An 18,919-nucleotide genomic window follows, 5' to 3' on the forward strand; every position below is an offset into this window, starting at 1 on the left:
GGGCTCTATCACTGACTTACAGATTCAGACCTGTTTTATTTTTTCAGACAGAGTCTTGAAAAGTCACTAAGTTGTCCAAGCTGGGCTGAACTTGAACTTCTCCTGCCTCAGCCTCTCAGAATACTGAAATCACAAGTGTGTACCACCACACCTGGCTTCTGTACTCCTTTCTTGGGGAGATATCTGTTCAAGTCTTTTGCTTGTTTTTAAATTGGGTTATTTTTTCAGTGTTGAATTTTAAGACTTATTTTTGTATATTTTTGGCAATAATCTATTATGAGATAAGTCACTTGTAAATACTTTCTCCAGTCATTGGCACATCTTCTTCTTGACAGTAGTTTTCATGGAACAAACATTTTTTAATTTTAATAAGGTCCTGATTTTATGAATCATGCCTTTGGTTTAGTGTTTTAAAAATCATCATAGACAGTGTCATATAGATTTTCTCTTAATATCTTCTAGGAGTTTTTGTAGTTTTGCATTTTACACTTAGGTCTATAATCCATTAGGTCTGTTTCCGGATACTCTTATTTGGTTCTGTAGATCTATTTGCCTATTATTTCACCAGTATCTCACTGCCTTGTCTAATGTAGCTTTGTACTGTTCTCATGGCTTTTATTGAGTTTTTTTGGGGAGCCTTATTCTGTCATATCATTCTGATGTCATGTATTTCTTAATATACTATGAAATGTCATGTTGGTAAGATTATCACTTTTTTAATAAATGAAGAAATTGAGGTTCAGGGTATAAAATGAATTAATGAAATTTATTATATCACCTGTTGCCCTAAACAGAAACAAGGCTTTCTACTTATTTGCTGTTTTCTGATGATTCTTTTTCATGTAGCTTTCTTATGAAATTTAAAGGCTAATATAAGGAAAAAGCCCTCAGTTCCATTACATGGAATTAAGAACAATAAGTTCTCTGTTAATATTAGCTGTTATTGATAATCTCCACTTTTTTCCTTCACCTTCTTTCTTTAAACATGACTCTTTTTTTGCCCTCCTACATACATGAGTTGCTTCCTCAGTTAAGAAAATAAAGAAAGACTCTGAAACTAATAAAATGGAATTGAGAAAAGTTGGAAATAAAGTTTCTGTCCCTGAAAATCGTTTTTATTATTTAATTGAAACTTTTGATAATATTTCTATGTATGAATTCTGAAAGGAGATAAATGAAGAGAGACCTGTGCTAGCAGGATGTTGGCTTTAGCAACTGTGAGTCAAAGAAACGAAAATAGCGTAGTGTATTACAATTCAGAGTGGATGAGATCAGGAAGCAAAGTCTTGGCCGTACCCCTTATCTGCCATATAACAAACCAAAAAACTCCAATCCAATTTTTTTGGCATTTCTTTGGCTCTTAATACTTTTATCTGGGAATTTTTGTGTAATTGAATTACATGTCCCTTGAGGTCTTTTCTAATTTCTAATGTCATATTCAGTTGAAAGGCTTTATGCTTTGTGTATTAATCACTGTTCCATCACTGGTACAAAATACCTGACATCTACAATTTAAAGGAGAAGAGATTTATTTGCTTCACAGTTTCTGATGGTTTCATTCCATGGTTGGGTGGCTCCAAGGGAGAAATGGCATGGTGGAAGGGTGTAGTGGAGGAAAGCTGCTTAACCTATGGCAGGCAGGAAGCTGAGAGAAAGGAGGATCCAAGGACATGAACACACCCTGTCAATTTATGCCCTCAGTGACCAACCTCAAACCAGGCCCTACCTCCTGACTGCACACTCAGCCATGAACTCATTAATGGATTAATTTGCTGATGAATATAACACCTCCATGGTCCAATCACCTTCTGAATGCCTTACCTCTGAATACATGAGGCTTTTGTGGGACATTTTAGATCTAAACCATAATACCTTGTGATGAAAATTGAGACTATATGTGAACCACTTGAAAATTGAGACTGTATTCATCATAAAACTGTTTTTTGGTTTTTTTTTTTTGGATTGAACTACTGTAGTAGGACTACTGTAGATCCTAATAAAACTACAGTTGGTGGGTTCAGGAAAGTTTTATATTCATATGTGTTTCTAAAAATTCTGCTATGTCTCTTACCAGAAATGACAATGATATGATTTTAAATCGTTTGTGTGCTTTGTTTTAGGTTGGTACAGAGGAGTTTCAACAAAGAAGCCAAATGTAAAGGTAAAGAAAAATTTGTTACCTCTTCTAGGAAGGAGTTGCCTAGTATGCTTGATATGTTAACAATTCACTGCTCCACCTTTTAATTTTTTTTTTTTTGCCTATACAGAACTATATCAGACACTTCTTAATCTCAGCAGTATTAAATGATGAAAGGATAAGAAAGCCAGTGTAGTCATAAATGAAAAGCTTATCTTGAAAAAGGTTGTTCAGGCTTTTAAACATCTTTTCCTTCAAGTATTTGACTTATTCATAGGCTTTGTCCTGTGAAACTATGTGATTAGACAAATTCTTTATAAACTACAGAATGGAAAAAATTTCAAATATCCAATAAAATATTTTGTTGAATGTAATATTTTTATTAAAATGTGAATATAAATAAATTACTATACATACTTTATCTACTAGATTTTATATTTCTAGACTCTTACAGTTGATATTATTTTCATCAAAGTACAGAAAAATATAAAAAAATCTCATTTTTATTTAAAAAATTGTTCAGAGTTTTAACCATCAGTTGTCAGTGGAATCATTAATTTTTAAAAGGGTATTGGTTATGAGGAAATAATATGTTCAAATTTTAATTCCTCATACTCGGGTTTTCTTTCCTGGTATAACTAACATTTTGTGTTAGACAATTCTTTGTTTTAGGGTATTGTCTTCTGCAATGGAGGCTGTTTAGCAGCATATATAGATGGTATGCACTAGATTGCAGTATCTACACCTCCCTTAAGCCCCATGTAGAAACAATAAAAAAGGACTCCAGATATTGCCAGCTGTGTTATAGTGGCAAAATTGCTCCTTAGTTGAGAATCACTTCTTATCAGTAATGTTTCCCCTGTATTTTAAATTTTGAAACACACCTTAGGCGGTTATTTTTGTGTCAAGGATGGTTATATGGGAGTAATTTCTATTTTTATTTTATTTTCAAAATCTTGATTAAATTTCCAAAAAGTTAGAAATTGAATAAATGAGAAATCTTATAATTGAACAGAAGGTTAAGTATTACATTCTAATTATTATTAGTAATATTTGTGAATTTAGCCACTCCCTACCATGCTTCCATTACTATTGTTTCAAGATCAACATGGAGACTGTGGTCAATGAAATTTTATGTTTATGATCAATTTCATCTTGTTGAGGGAAACATGAATGATGATAACCTTAAATATTAAACATAATTTTTTAAAATTTATTTTTATTAATAAATATTTGCAGTATGTAATGATTACATTCTTTGTGGACAATCGGTACATGTACATAAAATATTTTAGTTTTTTTTATATCCACTTCCCCTCCTCTATCTCCCCCCTCTATCTCTTGGTCCCTTCCTTTTTGTGAAAGATCTCCATTTCTTATTATCTATGTTTACTCTTTAATTCATTTATACTGTGGGTTTCTCACACAAGAGAAGTTATGTGATATTTAAGCTTGTGTGTCTGATTTATTTCACTGAACATTATGATCTTACAAATAACTGTCCTTTATGGAAAGGTAGTTCCCCACTGTGTATAAATACCATATATTCTTTATCCATGGGTCTGTTAATGGACATACTGGCCACATCCAAAAAGTAGCTATTATGAGTTGTGCTGATAGAAACATGGATATGCATTATCTCTGTAATATGATGTCTTTAACTTTTCCAAGAGGATACCTACAAGGGGAATTGTTGCGTTGAATGAAATTTCTAGTTTTAGGTTCTTGAGTATTGTCCATATAGGGTTCCACAGCAGTTGTACTAGTTTACATTCCTACAAACAATGCAGAAGGGTTCCTTTTTCCCTACAGCCTCGCCAGCATTTGTTATTATGTGATTTCATGGTGATAGCTGTTGTTTCTGAAGTAAGATGAAATCTCAGTATTATTTTAATTTGCATTTCTCTAATGGCTAGACATGTTGAATATTTTCTTATGTATTTATTGATCACTTGTACTTCTTCTGTACATTTCAGTTGCCCATTTTATGATTGGATCTTTTATTTGGAGGGCTCTATTTTTTAATTTTTCTATAATCTAGATATTAGTTCTGTGTCTGAACTCTCATTCTGTAGGTTCTTTTGTCATTCTGTTGGTTGTTCTTTGCTGTGCAGAATCTTTTTAATTTGATACAATCCCATTTGTTGATTCTTGATTTTCATTTTACAATTGAGGTTCTGTTCAGAAAGTCCTTGTCTGTGCCTATGTCTTTAGAGTTTTACCTATTTTATCTTTCAACAGATTGTTTTAATATCTAGGCCTTTGATCCATTTTTATTTTATTTTAATACACAGTGAGAGATATGGGACTAGATTAGTCTTCAGCATTCCCAGTACCATTTGTTACAGAGCCTATCTTTTCTTACGCATATATTTTTGGCCTCTTTGTTGTTCCAGAATCGCGGAAAGAAATGTACGGAGACACAGAATTTGGGTAAAAAACCCCAAAAAACAAAGCCTTTGCTTGCTAGCAAGGCGGGATCGCCAGAAACTCGTCTGATCAATGTCTGCCCCGTCCTTTGTTTTAACATTTCCTTTTATGTCTTCTTTTAGCTATTACCTCATTCCTGGTGGTCTTAGTAAAATTTCTGTTTCTCTTTTACAACTAGTTCCTGTTAATGGTTATAGTCACAGACATATAACAAACAGATGGCTCTTAAAACACATACATTGTAAAATACCCAAACATTTCTACTTTGCTTTTCTCCAGGTTAAATGTTATCTGCAGCTAGGTTACAGGTCAAAGGTTCAGTTAGCCATCACCTTAAACAATAAGAGTTACGGGAAAGGTAAATCTTAAAAGAATGTATTACTTATTCTACTTCAGCTACCTTAATAACTAACCTATAGTTTAAATTTTCTCTATCATTGTCAATGATCACATGGCTGAATGTGCCTCCAGTTTTTTCCACCTCCTGTGTTCTGTTACATTGATCCATGTGTCTGTTTTGGGGTCAATATCACTCTGCTTTTTTATCATTATAGATTTGTAATATACCTTGAGATTGGGAATTGTGATGCTTCCTGCTTTACTCTTATTCTTCAGGATTGTTTTGGCAGTATATATGCAGTAATATGGTTCCATATATACTTTACTATTGTTTTCCTAGTTCTGTGAAGAATTCTATTGGTGTTTTGATTGGGGTTCCATTAAACCTGTGTCAACAGTTTTGGTACTATGGCAATTTTGACAGTATTGATTCTGCCTAACCAGGAACAGGGAATGTCTTTCTACTTTCTGATTTCTTCTTCCATCTCCTTTTTTAAAAAAAATTAATTTTATTGGTACATTTTAGGTATACAATATAATGACATTCATCATTGGAAATTTGTACCTTTACATAATCTATCTTGGTTCTTATTTTTTCCCCACCCCACTGCCCTCCCTTCAACCCCTTCTCCCCTCCCTATTTAAAAAGACTTTGTTTCCATTTTTTTCATTCTCTCATATTAATTCCATTCCCTTTTCCTTTCCCCTGCCCCTCCCAGTTCCCCATCCCTTTTGCCCCCTTTCTTCCTATTTCACATTATCTGTTATACCTTTTAGTCCTCATTTACACTTTCAGTTTCTCACACCAGAGAAACTATTCAGTATTTACACATCGGTCCTATTTATTTCACTTAAGAGTATGGCCTCAATGTGCATCCATTTAGTTATAAATGTGTCTAGTTTCTCATTCTTTATGGATGAGTAGTACTTTATTTTATATAAAAAACCACATCTTTATCCAGTCTCCAGGTGATGGGCATTTGGGCTGTTTCCAGGTTTTAGGTATTACAAACCATGCCACTATAAATATGGGTGCACATATATCATTGTGGTATGATTCTTTTAATTCTTTGGGAAAATACCCAGTAGGGAAATAGCTGGGTCAAATGGGACCTCTAATCCTAGTTTTTTGAGGTATCTCCATACTGATTTTCACAGTGATTGCACCAGTCTACACTCCCACCAACAGTGGAGAAGGGTTTTCTTTTTCCCCATTACCCCATCAACATTTGTGATTGGTTGATTTCTTGTTAGCAGCCATTCTTTCCGGAGTGAAGTGGAATCTCAGCTTTGATTTTATTTGCATCCCTTGAATGACTAGTGATGTTGAACATTTTTTCATATGTTTATTTGCTATTTCTGCTTCTTTGAGACATCTCTGTTCAGTTCAGATGCCCATTTTTGAATTGGGTCTTTAAATTTGGGAGGGCTGATTTTTTAAAGTTCTTTATACATTCTAGATAGTAGACCTTTGTCTGAGAAACAGCTGGTAAAATGTTTTTCCGAAATTGTGAGCTTTCTCTTAACACTGTTGGTAGTTTCTCTTGGTATGCAGAAGTTTTTTTTGGGGGGGGTACCAGGGATCAAACTCAGGACTTTGAGCTTATGAGGCAGGTGACAGCACCACCTAGCGAAATCCCCATCACATAGAAGCTTTTTAATAAGAAGAGATCCCACTTGTTGACTCTTTGTGCTAGTTCACCTGCAACTGAGGTTTTGTTCATAAAATCTTTTCCTACATCAGTCTCTTCAAGAGTTCTACCTAACCTCTCTTCCAGGCTGTTTAATGTTTCTGTTTTAATATTTAGATCTTTAATCCATTTCAATTTTAGTTTAGTGCATGGTGAAAGATATAGGTCTAGTTTTAGTCTTTGGCAAGTTGAAACACAGTTTTTGCAGCACCATTTATTAAAGAGCTAATCTTTCCTCCAGTGAGGGTGTTTGGCTCCTTTGTCAAAGATGAGGTGTCTGAGTGTGTGGAGTTGTTTCTGCATCTTCTAATCTGTTCCACTGATCCTCGGGTCTGTTTCTTTGCCAGTACCATGGTGTGTGTGTGTTTTTTTTTCAATCACCGTAGCTTTGTAGTATAGTTTCAGGTTGGGGTTTGTGGTACCCCCTGCCATGTCTCTGTTGCCTAGGATTGCTTTTGCTCTTCTAGGTCTCTTCTTGTTCCAAATGAATTTTTGGATTATTTTCTCAGGGTCTGTGAAGTATGCTGATGGAATTTCAATTGGGATTGCATTTAATCTATGTAGCAGTTTTGGAAGTATGGCCATTTTCACTATGTTGGTTCTTCCTACCCAGGGGCAAGGGATGACTTTCCATTTTCTGATATCCTCTTTGATCTCTTTTTTCAGAGTGCTATAGTTTTCAGAGTAGAGGTCTTTGATTTCTTTCGTTAGCTTGATTCCTAGGTATTTCAGTTTTTTAGATGCTATTGTAAAGGGAATTGTTTCTCCATTTCCTTTGTCAGGGAGTCTGTTGTTCATGAAGAGTAAAGCTATTGATTTTTGTGTCTTGACCTTGTATCTAGCTACTCTACTGAATTTGGTTAAGTCAAGAAGACTTTTTTTTTGGTATTGGGGATCGAACTGAGGACCTTGCATTTGCGAGGCAGGTGGCAAAACCACTGAGATAAATCCCTAGCTCAAGTCTAGAAGACTATTATTGGAGTTCTTGGGTCTTATATATAGAGTATTGTGTCATCTGCAAATAGTAACAATTTAGCTTCTTCATTTCCTATCTTTATTCCTTTAATTTTTTCTCTTTTATAATTGCTATGGCTAATGTTTCCTTAACTATATTGAACAGGAGTGGGGATAGTGGACATCCTTGTCTTCCTGATTTTAGCATGAAGGATTTCAGTTTTTTACCACTTAGTATGATATTGGCTGTTTCTTTTTCATACATGGCTTTTATCAGGTTGAGGTAGAGACTTGCTATTCCAATTGTTTTAGAGTTTTTATCATGAATGAGTGTTGAATTTTGTCGAACGCTTTTTCTGCATCTACTGAGATGATCATATGGCTTTTGTCCTTGGCTGTATTAATATAGTGTATTACATTTATTTATTTGCATATGTTGAACCATCCCAGCATCACTGGGATAAATCCCACTTAGGGTATATGGTCTTGATGATCTTCTGCATTCTGTGTCCCAGTATTTTATTGAGGATTTTTGCATCTATGTTCATCAGTGAAATTGGCCTATAGTTCTCTTTTTCAGTTGTGTCATTGCTTTTGGGATCAAGGTGATGCTTGCTTCCAGGAATGAATTTGGGAGTATTGCTTCCCTTTCAATTTCACTGAAGAGTTTAAACAGTAGTGGCAATAGTTCCTCTCTAAATTTCCTGTAGAATTCAGCAGTCAAGCCATCAGGGCCTGGGATTTTTTTGTTGGTAGGTTTTTAAGTATGTTTTCAATTTCTTTGATTGATACTGGGTTGTTTAGAATTTTTAGATCTTCTTCATTTAACTTTGGTTACACATAAGTATCTAGGAATCTGTCCATTTCTTTCGTTTCTATCTTACTGGCATATAGGTTCTGGAAGTAGGTATTGATGATCCTCTGGATTTTTGCTGGGTCTGTTTTAATTTCACCGTTTGCATTCCTAATTGCATGGATTTGCCCCTTTTTCCTTTTTTGATAAGGTTAGTTAAGGGTTTGTCAATTTTGTTTATTGTTTCAAAGAACCAACTCTTTGTTTCATTGATTTTTTTGTATCGTTCTCTTTTTGATTGTTTGTTTTTGGTACCAGGGATCAAACTCGGGTTCTTGTGCTTGCGCAGCAGGCGGCAAAACCACTGAGCTAAATCCCTGGCCCTGTATCATTCTCTTAGTCTCCATTGGATTGATTTCTGCTCTGATCTTTATAATTTCCTCTCTTTTATGAGCTTTGAATTTGTTCTGCCCTTCTTTTTCTAGAAGCTTGACATTCAGCATCTGGCTGTTTAATTGAGCTCGCTCTGTTTTACTAATATGAGTATTCACTGCTATGAATTTCCCTTGTAAGACTGCTTTCATTGTGTGCCATAGATTCTGATATGTTTTATTGACATTGTCATTTAATTGTAGAAACTCTGATTTCTTCTTTAGTTTCCTCTGTGATCCATTGGTTATTCAGAAATATGTTGTTCAATTTCCATGTGTTAATGAAATTTTTTGGAATTTCTTTTGCTATTGATCTTCAATTTCATCACACTGTCATCTGATAATATACAGTGGATAACTTCAATTTCCTTTGCACTTACTTAAACATGTTCTGTGAGTGAGTATGTGGTCTATGTTGGAGAACAACCTGTGTGCAGCTAAAAAAATGTGTATTCTGATTTTTAGGGTGGAACACTCTAAACATCTGTTAAGTCATTTGTTCAAGAGTTTGAGTGAGTTCTAGTATTTTGTTATTTTTTGTCTAGGTGATCTCTCTATTTGTGACAATGGGGAATTGAGGGCCCGCACTACTATTGTATTAGTGGTTATTTGATTTTCCATGTCTGTTAGTATTTGTTTTATATATTTGGGCCACTAGTATTTGATGCATATATATTTATGATTGTCATCTCTTCCTCTTGGATTGTTCCCTTTACAGGAATGCAATGTCCTTCTTTGTCTCTCTTAATCAGTTTTGGTTTGAAATCCATTTGATCTGCAAATAGGACAGTTACTCATGGTTTTTTTCAGATTCCTGTCACATGGAGTATTGTTTTCCATCCTTTAACTTTCATTCTATGAGTTGCTTTTTGAGTTGTGTGTTTCTTGTATGCAGCATACTGTTGGATCTTGCTTCTTGACCCATTCTGCCTGCCTGTTTCTTTTGATTGGTGAATAGAGACCATTAACATTGATAGTTATAACTGATGTGTCTTGACTTGTCCTTGTCATGATTTTTTCTTTTTGTTGGACTCTCCCCCTTTGTATTTAATTTCATGTTTTGTCTCATGGATTCATTCCGCTGGGCTTTGTGGGGTTGTGACCCTCATTATCTTTTCCTAGGATATTGTCTAAAATTTTTTGGAGTGCTGGTTTGGTATTCATGAAGTTCCTAAGGTGCTGTTTGTCATGAAAGTGTCTTATTTCTCCACCAATTTTGAAAGATAGTTTTGCAGGGTACAGTAGTCTGGGTTGTTTTCTCTTAGGGTTTGAAATACATCACTCTAAGCTCTTCTTGCCTTGAGGTTTTGTGCTGAGAAGTCTGCTGTGATTCTGGACTTTCCTTTGTATGTGATTTGTTTATTTTCTCTAACTGCTTGTAGAATTTTGTTCTTCTGTTGGTTTTCTGGAATCTTAACTATTATATGCCTATGTGTAGATTTTTTTTTTATCATGGGTAGTTGGAGTCCTGTATGCCTCACTTATCTGTATATCAGTTCTTTTCCCCTAATTGGGAAGTTTTCTGCCATTACTTCTGTGAACAGTTTTTTATGTCATCTTCACGCTCCTGTTTCTTCATGGACTCTGATTAGTCTTATGTTATTCTTCTTTGCATCATGTAGCAGCTGCTGGATTCATTTCTCATGGTCCTTTACTGTTTTTAAGAATTTTTTGTTTTCATGGTCACTAATTACAATTCTATCTTCTATATCTGAAATTCTGTCCTCACATTGGCTCATTCTGTTTCATAAACTTTCAATGGAGTTTTTATTGTCCTGGAATTCTGCTTGCAATGTTTGATGGATTCCATTTACCTTCTATGTTGGGATTCCATCATGTTCCTCAGCTCCTCTGTTTTTTTCTCTGTGTCTGCTCTAGATTAATCATGCCTTGCACTATGGGCACAATCTCTATTGTTATCTGAGAAATTATTTCTGATTTCATTTTTTCCAGATCCTCTTTCATTGCCCATTCAAGGGAGTCCACGTGGTTTAGTATCAGATTGTTCCATCTTGTTTCCCTTTGGGGTTGCTTTAGGTAGTCTGGAAGTCTAGTTTTGAGACTTATTTACATGTTTTCTCATTTCAACAGATGTAGCCAGCTGTGCCTTTGTTTATGTAACTTTTTGCTCACCCAGTGGTCTTTAGTTCTCAGGAAGCCACTGAGCAACCTTTTCTCTTCTGCTCACCAGTGTACCAATTCCTGGGTTAAGAATGGTTGCCTTCTGGATTCCCTGAAGTGACCTGTTGTTTGGGCCAGCTTCTGGCTCAGGCCTGTGCACACTTGTGATAGTATCTGGGCATGCCTCTGGCTGGGCCCTGCACCCCTAAATAGCTGTTGTCTGGGAGGGCCTTTCACTGTGGGCTGTGCACCCTAGTCACTTGTGCCTGAGCAGGCTTCTGGTAGGGGCTCCACGCATTTACTAGTGGTATCTGGGAAGCCTCTCACTGTTGCTAGTGCACCTGTGCAGCTTATTTCTGGATGGGCCTTTGGTTTGGGCCTGTTTGCAGAAGGGGCTGGGGTTGCGGTGGGTCCCTGCCTGGATCTGCCTACAGGTGCGCTGCTCTAGTCCACACCCTTCAGTCTCCTTTTTTAGAGTACTATAGTCATTTTAGATGTCTGTCATTTTCTTTCTTAGTTTTAGTCCTAGGTATTTAATTTTTCTTGAAGCTCTTGTGAATGTTACCATTTTTCTAATTTCTTTCTCTCCAGGTCCATTATTGGTGTATGGGAACAGTATTTTTTTTTAATGTTGATTTTTATATCTGGCTAACTTGCTGAATTTGTTTATTAGCTCCAGGAGTCTTTGGTGTAATTTTTTGTGTCTTGGATTATGTCACCTACAATCAAGGACAGTTCGACTTCTTTTCCTTTATGTATGCAGTTTACATGTCTTTTTCTTGCTGGATTAATCTGCCTAATGTTTTGCATACTATATTGAACAGAAGTGGAGAGAGTAGATATCCTTGTTTTGGTCTTGATTTTTGAGGAAAAGTTTCAGTTTTTCCCATTTAATTTGATGTTGGCAGTAGGTTTATCATAAGTGGCTTTTATTAGATGAAGACAAAGCCCTTCTATGCCTGTTTTAACAAATCTTGAATAGATACTGGATTTTGTTAGAAGCCTTTTATGTTGAGAGAATTAGAGAATTATGTGATTTTTGTCCTTGCTTTTTATGTGTTATATTACATTTATTGATTTACATATGTTGAACTATCCTTGCATCCTGGGATGACACCTACTTGGTCATGATGTAAAATCATTTTTTAACCATTTGTTCTATTCTGTTTGTCAGTATCTTGTTGAGGATTTTTGCATCCATGTTCATTAAAGAGATTGATTGGTCTGTAGTTTTCTTTTGAGTTGAGTCCTTCGTTGACTTTGGAATCAGGGTAATAGATTCATTATTTGTATTTTGTTTTTAGTTTTAATTACTTATTTCCACTCAGATCTTCATTGAAACACCTTTCTTGTACTATCTTTGGTTTTGGATTGTTTTTTGTTTTTCTAGAACATTATTAGGTGAATTTATTTGGGCTTGCTCTGTTTTTCTGTTGTGGGCATTCACAGTTGTAAACTTCCCTCTTAGGAATGCTTTCATTGTATCCTGTAGTTTCTGGTATATTGTACTAGTATTATTGTTTAGTTCTGGAAACTAGTTCTTACCATGTTCCTGTTGGCTTGAACCACCATTGCTTCATGCATGACTGTCTGATCAGTTAGCCTGTACCACTAGTGGTACAAATGGATCTAATAATTTTAATAGGTCTTTTTAATAATGCAATTAATAAAAAGCTGCACATTGGGATAGTCATGCATGTAGCACTGGTAGTTCATGCCACCTGGAAGCGAGACATAAATTATGACCCTGTCTTGAACATGTTAATATGTCCTGTCACTTATTGATTGTTTAAAGAATGTATTGTCTCATCTCCATGTGTTTCTGTTATTTCCATGGTTTTTTCCATATAGATTTTTAGTTTCTTTGTGCTATGTTCTGATAAGATACATGGAATAATTTGATTTTTATATATTTATTTAAGCATGATTTATGAGCTAGTATGTGATCTGTTTTGGAGAATGTTTCTTATGCTGCTATGAATGTCTGTTCTGTTGTTGGATGGAAGACTATATAGATTGTTAAGTCTGTTTCTTTGAAGATTTGATTTGCTCTTTTCTTTAGTTCGTCTGTTTGTGACAGTGGGGTCTTAAGGTCCTCCAGTCTATGTTTATGTTTATCTGATCTTTTATGGCCCTTACTTGTGTTTGTTTTATGAAGTTAGAGACATCGGTGTTTGATGTATGCCTGAGAGTGTGTGTGTGTGTCTATCTATTGATCTAGCATTGTTATCTCTTCCTGTTGAATTGTTACCATAACCGATATGTAGTGATCTTCTTTGCCTTTTTTGATCAATTTTAGCTTGAAGTCCACCTTGTCTGGAAATAGGATATAGCTACTCCTACTTGTTTTTGGACTCCTGTTGCATGAAATATTGTTTTTCACCCTTTCATTGTTACTCTTTGAATTTGTTTGTATTAAATGTGATTCTTTTATACAGCATATCACTGAGTTTTTTTATTCTCCATTCTGTTAATTTGTGTTTTTTGATTGGCGAGTTGAGAACAACTACATTGGGAGTTACTCCTGAAAAGTATTGGCTTATTCCAGTCATTGCTTTATTTTTCTATTGCTGATTCCTTTCTTCCCCCCTTCTGCATAAGTGCTAACCCTCCAGTTAATATTTTCATTACCTTAGACTTTTTGGCATTGTTGGCTTCATTATCTCTTTCTCAGATATCCTTGAAAATTTTTTGTAGTATTAGTTTGGTGGTCATGATTTTCTAAGGTTTTTTTTTTGTCATGGAAAGATCTTACTTCTCCATCAGGTTTGAAAGATATTTTTTTGCAGAATATATCAGTCTTGGTTGGAAGTTGCGTTTTTGAGGGCTTGAAACACTTTAAGTTCTTCTGACTTATAAGGTTTGTTTTGAGAAGTCTGCTGTTATTCTAACTGGTTCCCTTTTTGTATAATTTCTTGCTTTTCTCTAACAGCCTGTAAAAATCCTTCTGTTGAACTTCTTTGATATTGACTATGATGTGTCCTGGAGAAGTTCTTTTCTGATTGTGGCTATTTGAGGTTCTGTATTCCTTGCTTATCTGTATTTTAAATTCTTTTACCATATTTGGAAATTTTTTTGCTATTAAATATATTTTTAATGCCCCTTGTGCTGATTTTTCACTAGTTCTAATTAATTTTAGATTAGTCATCTTTGCATCATTTAATAGCTATTGGATCCATTTTTCATGTTCTCTTATTTTTTGATAAGATATTGCTGAGGATGTGGTTGTTCGCATCAACTCTATGTTGTAATTTTGACACCTGTCCTTAGGGTGATCTGGCTAAATTTCAAGTACTATATTGTTTTGGGGGTTTTTTTTTGGTACCGGGGATTGAACTCGGGTCCTTGTGCTTGCGAGGCAGGCAGCAGAACCACTGAGCTAAATCCCCAGCCCTCAAGTACTATATTGAATAGGAGTGGTGAGAGTGGACATCCTTTCTAATTACTGATTTTAGAGGAAATGCTTTCAATTTTTCTCCATTCAGTATATTGTTGGCTTTCTGTTTGTTGGATGGAGCCTTATAATATGGAGGAATAAACCTTCTATGCCTAGTTTCTTAAGGGCCTTTATTATGAAGGGATGAATATATTTGAAATTTCTATACCTTGTTAGTGAATTCTTTCCTTTATTGATGTGTGGTGCTCTTGTTTTCTAGTTTTGTCTTGAAGACTTCTCTGTGAGATATGATTATAGCTACCTCTGCTTGCTTTTCCCATCCTTTAACTTCTTTTAGTCTGTGTATGTCGTCTTTGTCATCTTTGTTGTCTTTGTCATCGTTGTCTTCTCCTCTTCCTCCTCCCTTCTCCTGCTTCCCTCCTTTCTTCTTTCTTCTTCTTGTGCTACTGGGGCATGAGAGCCTTTACCATGAGTTACATCCCCAGCCATTTTTTATTTTGAGACAGAGTCTTGTGCTAAGTTCCCCAGGTTGAGCTTGAACTTGGAATCCTCTTGCTTCAACCTCCCAGAGTGCTGAGACTATAGGGATGCACCACCATTGCTAGATTGTATTTGTCCCTTTTGGTGAGTTGTGTTTCTTGCAGGCAGTTGTGTTTCTTTCTTGCAGGTAAGGGCTGCTTCTTATTTTCTAACCCATGTGGCCATTGTGTACCTTTTTATTGGAGAATTCAGACCATTTACAGTGGACCCTTGACTTACAAACTCAGTTGGTTCCTGAGGGAGGGTTAGCTCTAAGTACAACCGAGATCTGGATGTTTACCTGGGTACATGCTATAGGTAACAAGAGGCAGATGAATCTTCCAATAACCTAATTAACCCAAGTTGTTCATATGTCAGGCTGGTCATAACATGAGGGTCTACTGTACATTCAGAGTTATTATCAATATATATGTACTAATTTGTATTTGTTTTCCCAAGCTTTGGTTCTTACCTAATTTTCATTTACTTAGTCTTCCTCTTATACACGTGTATAATTACTTTTAAATTTCTTCTGCAATGATGGCTTTAGTAGGCATGAATTCCTTAGTTTTTGCTTATTTTGGAAAGTCTTTCTTTTCAATTCTGAAGGATAGCTCTGCTGGATATAATAATCGAGTTGACAATTATTTTCTTTCAGGTCTTGAAATATATCAGTCCATGATCTCTTTGCCTTTAGAGTTTCTTTAGAGAAGTCTGCAGTTATTCTGATGACTTTGCCTCCTGAAGCATTTTTTTCCTTGAAGCTTTTAATATTCTTTCTTGTTAAATACTCTTGACATTTCAAGTATAATATGATGTGGGGAGGTACTTGTTTAGGGTTTTAAATACTTATTGTACCTGGCTGTACATATCTTTCCAAGGATTTGGGGGCTTTGTTGTTATTATTTTAATATATTTTCTATGTCTTTAGTCTGAGTTTTGGCACCTTCTTCTATACAAAAAATATGGTAGTTCTTTTTTAAAAAACTTCTGTTCACTTTTTTGTTTTCATTAAGCCAGTCCTGAATTTACATTATCAGCACAAACATGAATTTCCAAGAAATCCAAGTGGAAAGAGAATAAAGGCAGAATATGTTTGGTTTTTCATAGAGATTTGTTCTAGGTGTTTAAATATGAAGTTATGTTTATGCCTCTACCCACTCCAGATACAAGGGAACAATTTAGTTAACTGGATGAATGAGGTTCCCCATGACCCAAAATTCAGTTCCTTTATTAACAAAGCATTTTTGGAAAACATCTTGGAGATAAAGATATTTTTTAAATACTGTATTATGTTATAAGCAGAGTAGATTGGACACGATGTAAGTTTGAAGTGTAGGGTTGGCACAACCGCCCTGATCCCACTCTGCTGTAAAGTAGGGAGCTATACCCAGGCCTATCCAGATAGGATCTCAGCTTCTACTTTATTGAATGGGGGCCCTGTGTTCATGTTCCATCAGATATTTCTTTTTTCCTGTTGCTGCTGCTTCTTGTCGTTATTCCTACTCTCCTTGCCATTTCCAATACTTCTTTAAAATTTTTTTAAATTTTAATATACACGTAGGTATTAATAAAGAAAATATAAAGCTATTCTATGAAAAAATAATTTTTCATAACAGAAATGATTAGAGAATGACAATGGTAAATATACTGTGTGTCATGATCTAAAAGGAATATATTTTCATTTGCTAATCTCTCAGCTCATTTCCTAATAATACTATACCCTTTTTTTTTTTTTGCGTAAGACATTTTAAGTATTCGCAAAGTATCTCACATTCAGTATAATTTTGAACAATTTCTTCCTATTTCACCATATTTTTTATTTCTGGTCTTCATTTTTACTTTCAGTTTCTCACACCAGAGAGACAATGCAATATTTACACATGCATTTATTTCACTTAAGAGTATGTTCTCAAGGTGCATCCATTTACCTAGAAATGTCTCAAGTTTATCCTTCTTTATGGCTAAATAATAATCCATTAGATAAATAAACCACATATTTTTATCCATTTACCAATTGATGGGCATTTGTGTTGTTTTCAAGATTTAGCTGTTATAAACTGTGCCACTATAAACATAGGTACACATATATCACTGTGGTATGTTGCTTTTAATTCTTCTAGGAAAATACCCAGAAGGGGAATAGCTGGGTCAATGGGACCTCTAATCCTAGTTTTTTGAGGAATCTGTACACTGATTTCCACAACAGCTGCACCAGTCTATATTCCACCAACAGTAGAGAAGGGTTCCTTTCTCCCCACAGCCTCGCCAGCATTTGTTGTTGGTTGATTTCTTGATAATAGCCATTCTTTCTGGAGTGAGATGGAATCTCAGCATTATTTTAATTTGCACCTCTTGGATGACCAGTGATACTGAACATTTTTCATGTATTTATTTGCTGTTTCTACTTCATTTGAGAAGTGTGTATTCATCTCAGATCCCCATTTTTGAATTAGGTCTTTAAATTTGGGTGGACTGATCTTTTTTTTCAATTTTTTAAATATGTTTTAGATATTAGTCCTTTGTCTGAGGAACCGTTGGCTAAACTTTTTCCTACTCTGTGGTTGTCTTTTTACTCTGTTGGTGATTTCTTTTGTCGTGGAAAAGGTTTTTTAATAAGATGAGGTCCCAGTTGTTGATTCTTTGTAGTACTTTTTGTGCGGTCTGAGTTTTGTTCATGAAGTCTACTCCTATGTCCTCAAACATTCTACCTATTCTCTCTTCTAGCATATTTAGTGTTTCTGTTTTAATATTTAGATCTTTGATCCACTTTGATTTTAGTTTTGTGCACGATGAGAGACATGGGTCTAGTTTTAGTCTTCCACATGTAGAAAGCCAGTTTTTCCAGCATCATTTATTAAAGAGGGTATTTTTCTTCTACCAAGTGTGTTTGGCCTCTTTGTCAAAGATAAGGTGGCTGAGTGTGTATGAGGATCTTTCTGCATCTCCTAGTCTGTTCCATTTGTTTTCAGGTCTGTTTTTTTCACCAGTGCCATGCTGTTTTTATCACACAAGCTCTGTAGTATAATTTCAAGTCAGGGATTGTGATTATTCCTGTTTTGCCTTTGTTGCCCAGAATTGTTTTTTGGTATTCTAGGTATCTTCTGATTCCAAATGAATTTGAGGAATGATTTCTGTAGTATGCTAATGGTATTTTGATTGGGATTGCATTAAATCTGTATAACCATTTTGGGAGTATGCCCATCTTCATTATATTGGTTCTTCCTACCCAGGAGCAAGAAATATATTTCCATTTTTTGATATCCTCTTTGATCTCCACTTTCAGATTACTGTAATTTTCAGTGTAAAGATATTTTACTTCTTTTGTGAGATTGATTCCTAGGTATTTCATTTTTTGATGTTATTGTGAAAAGTATTGTTTCACTAATTTCTCTGTCAGTTTGTTATTTGTGTACAGGAATACTGTTGATTTTTGAATGTTAACTTTGTATGCAGCAATGCTTCTGAATTTGGTTATTAAATCTGGAAGTCTTCTGGTGGAATATTTAAGGTCTTGTATGTTAAGTATCACATCATCTGTGAATAATGTTAATTTAACTTCTTCCTTTCCTATCTTTATTCTTTTCATTTCTTTCTCTTGTCTGATTGCTCTAGCTAATGTTTCCAGAACTGTATTGAATAGGAATGGTGATAGTGGACATCCTTGTCTTGTTCTTGATTTTAGGGAGAGAGCTTTCAGTTTTTGACCATTTATTATGATGTTGGCTGTTGGTTTATCATAGATGGCTTTTATCAGATTGAGGTAAAGACTATTCCAATTTTCTATAGAGTTTTTATCATAAATGGGTTTTGGACTTTGTCAAATGATTTTTCTGCATCTATTGAGATGATCATGTAATTTTTTTGTCTTTGACACTGTTGATATGGTGTATTACATTTATCGACTTGTATATATTGAACCATCCCTGCATTCATGGATGAATCCTGTTTGTTCATGCTGTATAATCTTGGTGATTTGCTACATTCTGTTTGCCAGTATCTTACTGAGGATTTTTGCATCTATCTTAATTAGGGAGATTGGTCTGTAGTTCTCTTTTTTGGTTGGGTCTTTCTCTGGTTTTGGTATCAGAGTAATACTTGCTTCCA

The 18,919-nt window shown here is 35.1% G+C and overlaps 1 protein-coding gene across 7 annotated transcripts in view; it reads left to right on the forward strand.

Annotated features, from left to right (window-relative positions):
• Positions 1–18,919, forward strand: part of Dock3 (dedicator of cytokinesis 3) — a 633,495-nt gene that overhangs the window by 163,277 nt on the left and 451,299 nt on the right. For all 7 annotated transcript variants that reach the window (XM_004834160.4, XM_087186904.1, XM_087186907.1 and 4 more), the window contains exon 3: positions 2,121–2,161. In XM_004834160.4, coding sequence (XP_004834217.2) covers positions 2,121–2,161 — 41 coding nt within the window. The remainder of the gene's footprint in view (positions 1–2,120; positions 2,162–18,919) is intronic.

This window comes from Heterocephalus glaber, unplaced genomic scaffold, assembly GCF_053883595.1.
Source record: "Heterocephalus glaber isolate CG9 unplaced genomic scaffold, H.glaber_assembly_v1.0 deba00001504, whole genome shotgun sequence".
NCBI classification, from domain to species: Eukaryota; Metazoa; Chordata; class Mammalia; order Rodentia; family Bathyergidae; genus Heterocephalus; species Heterocephalus glaber.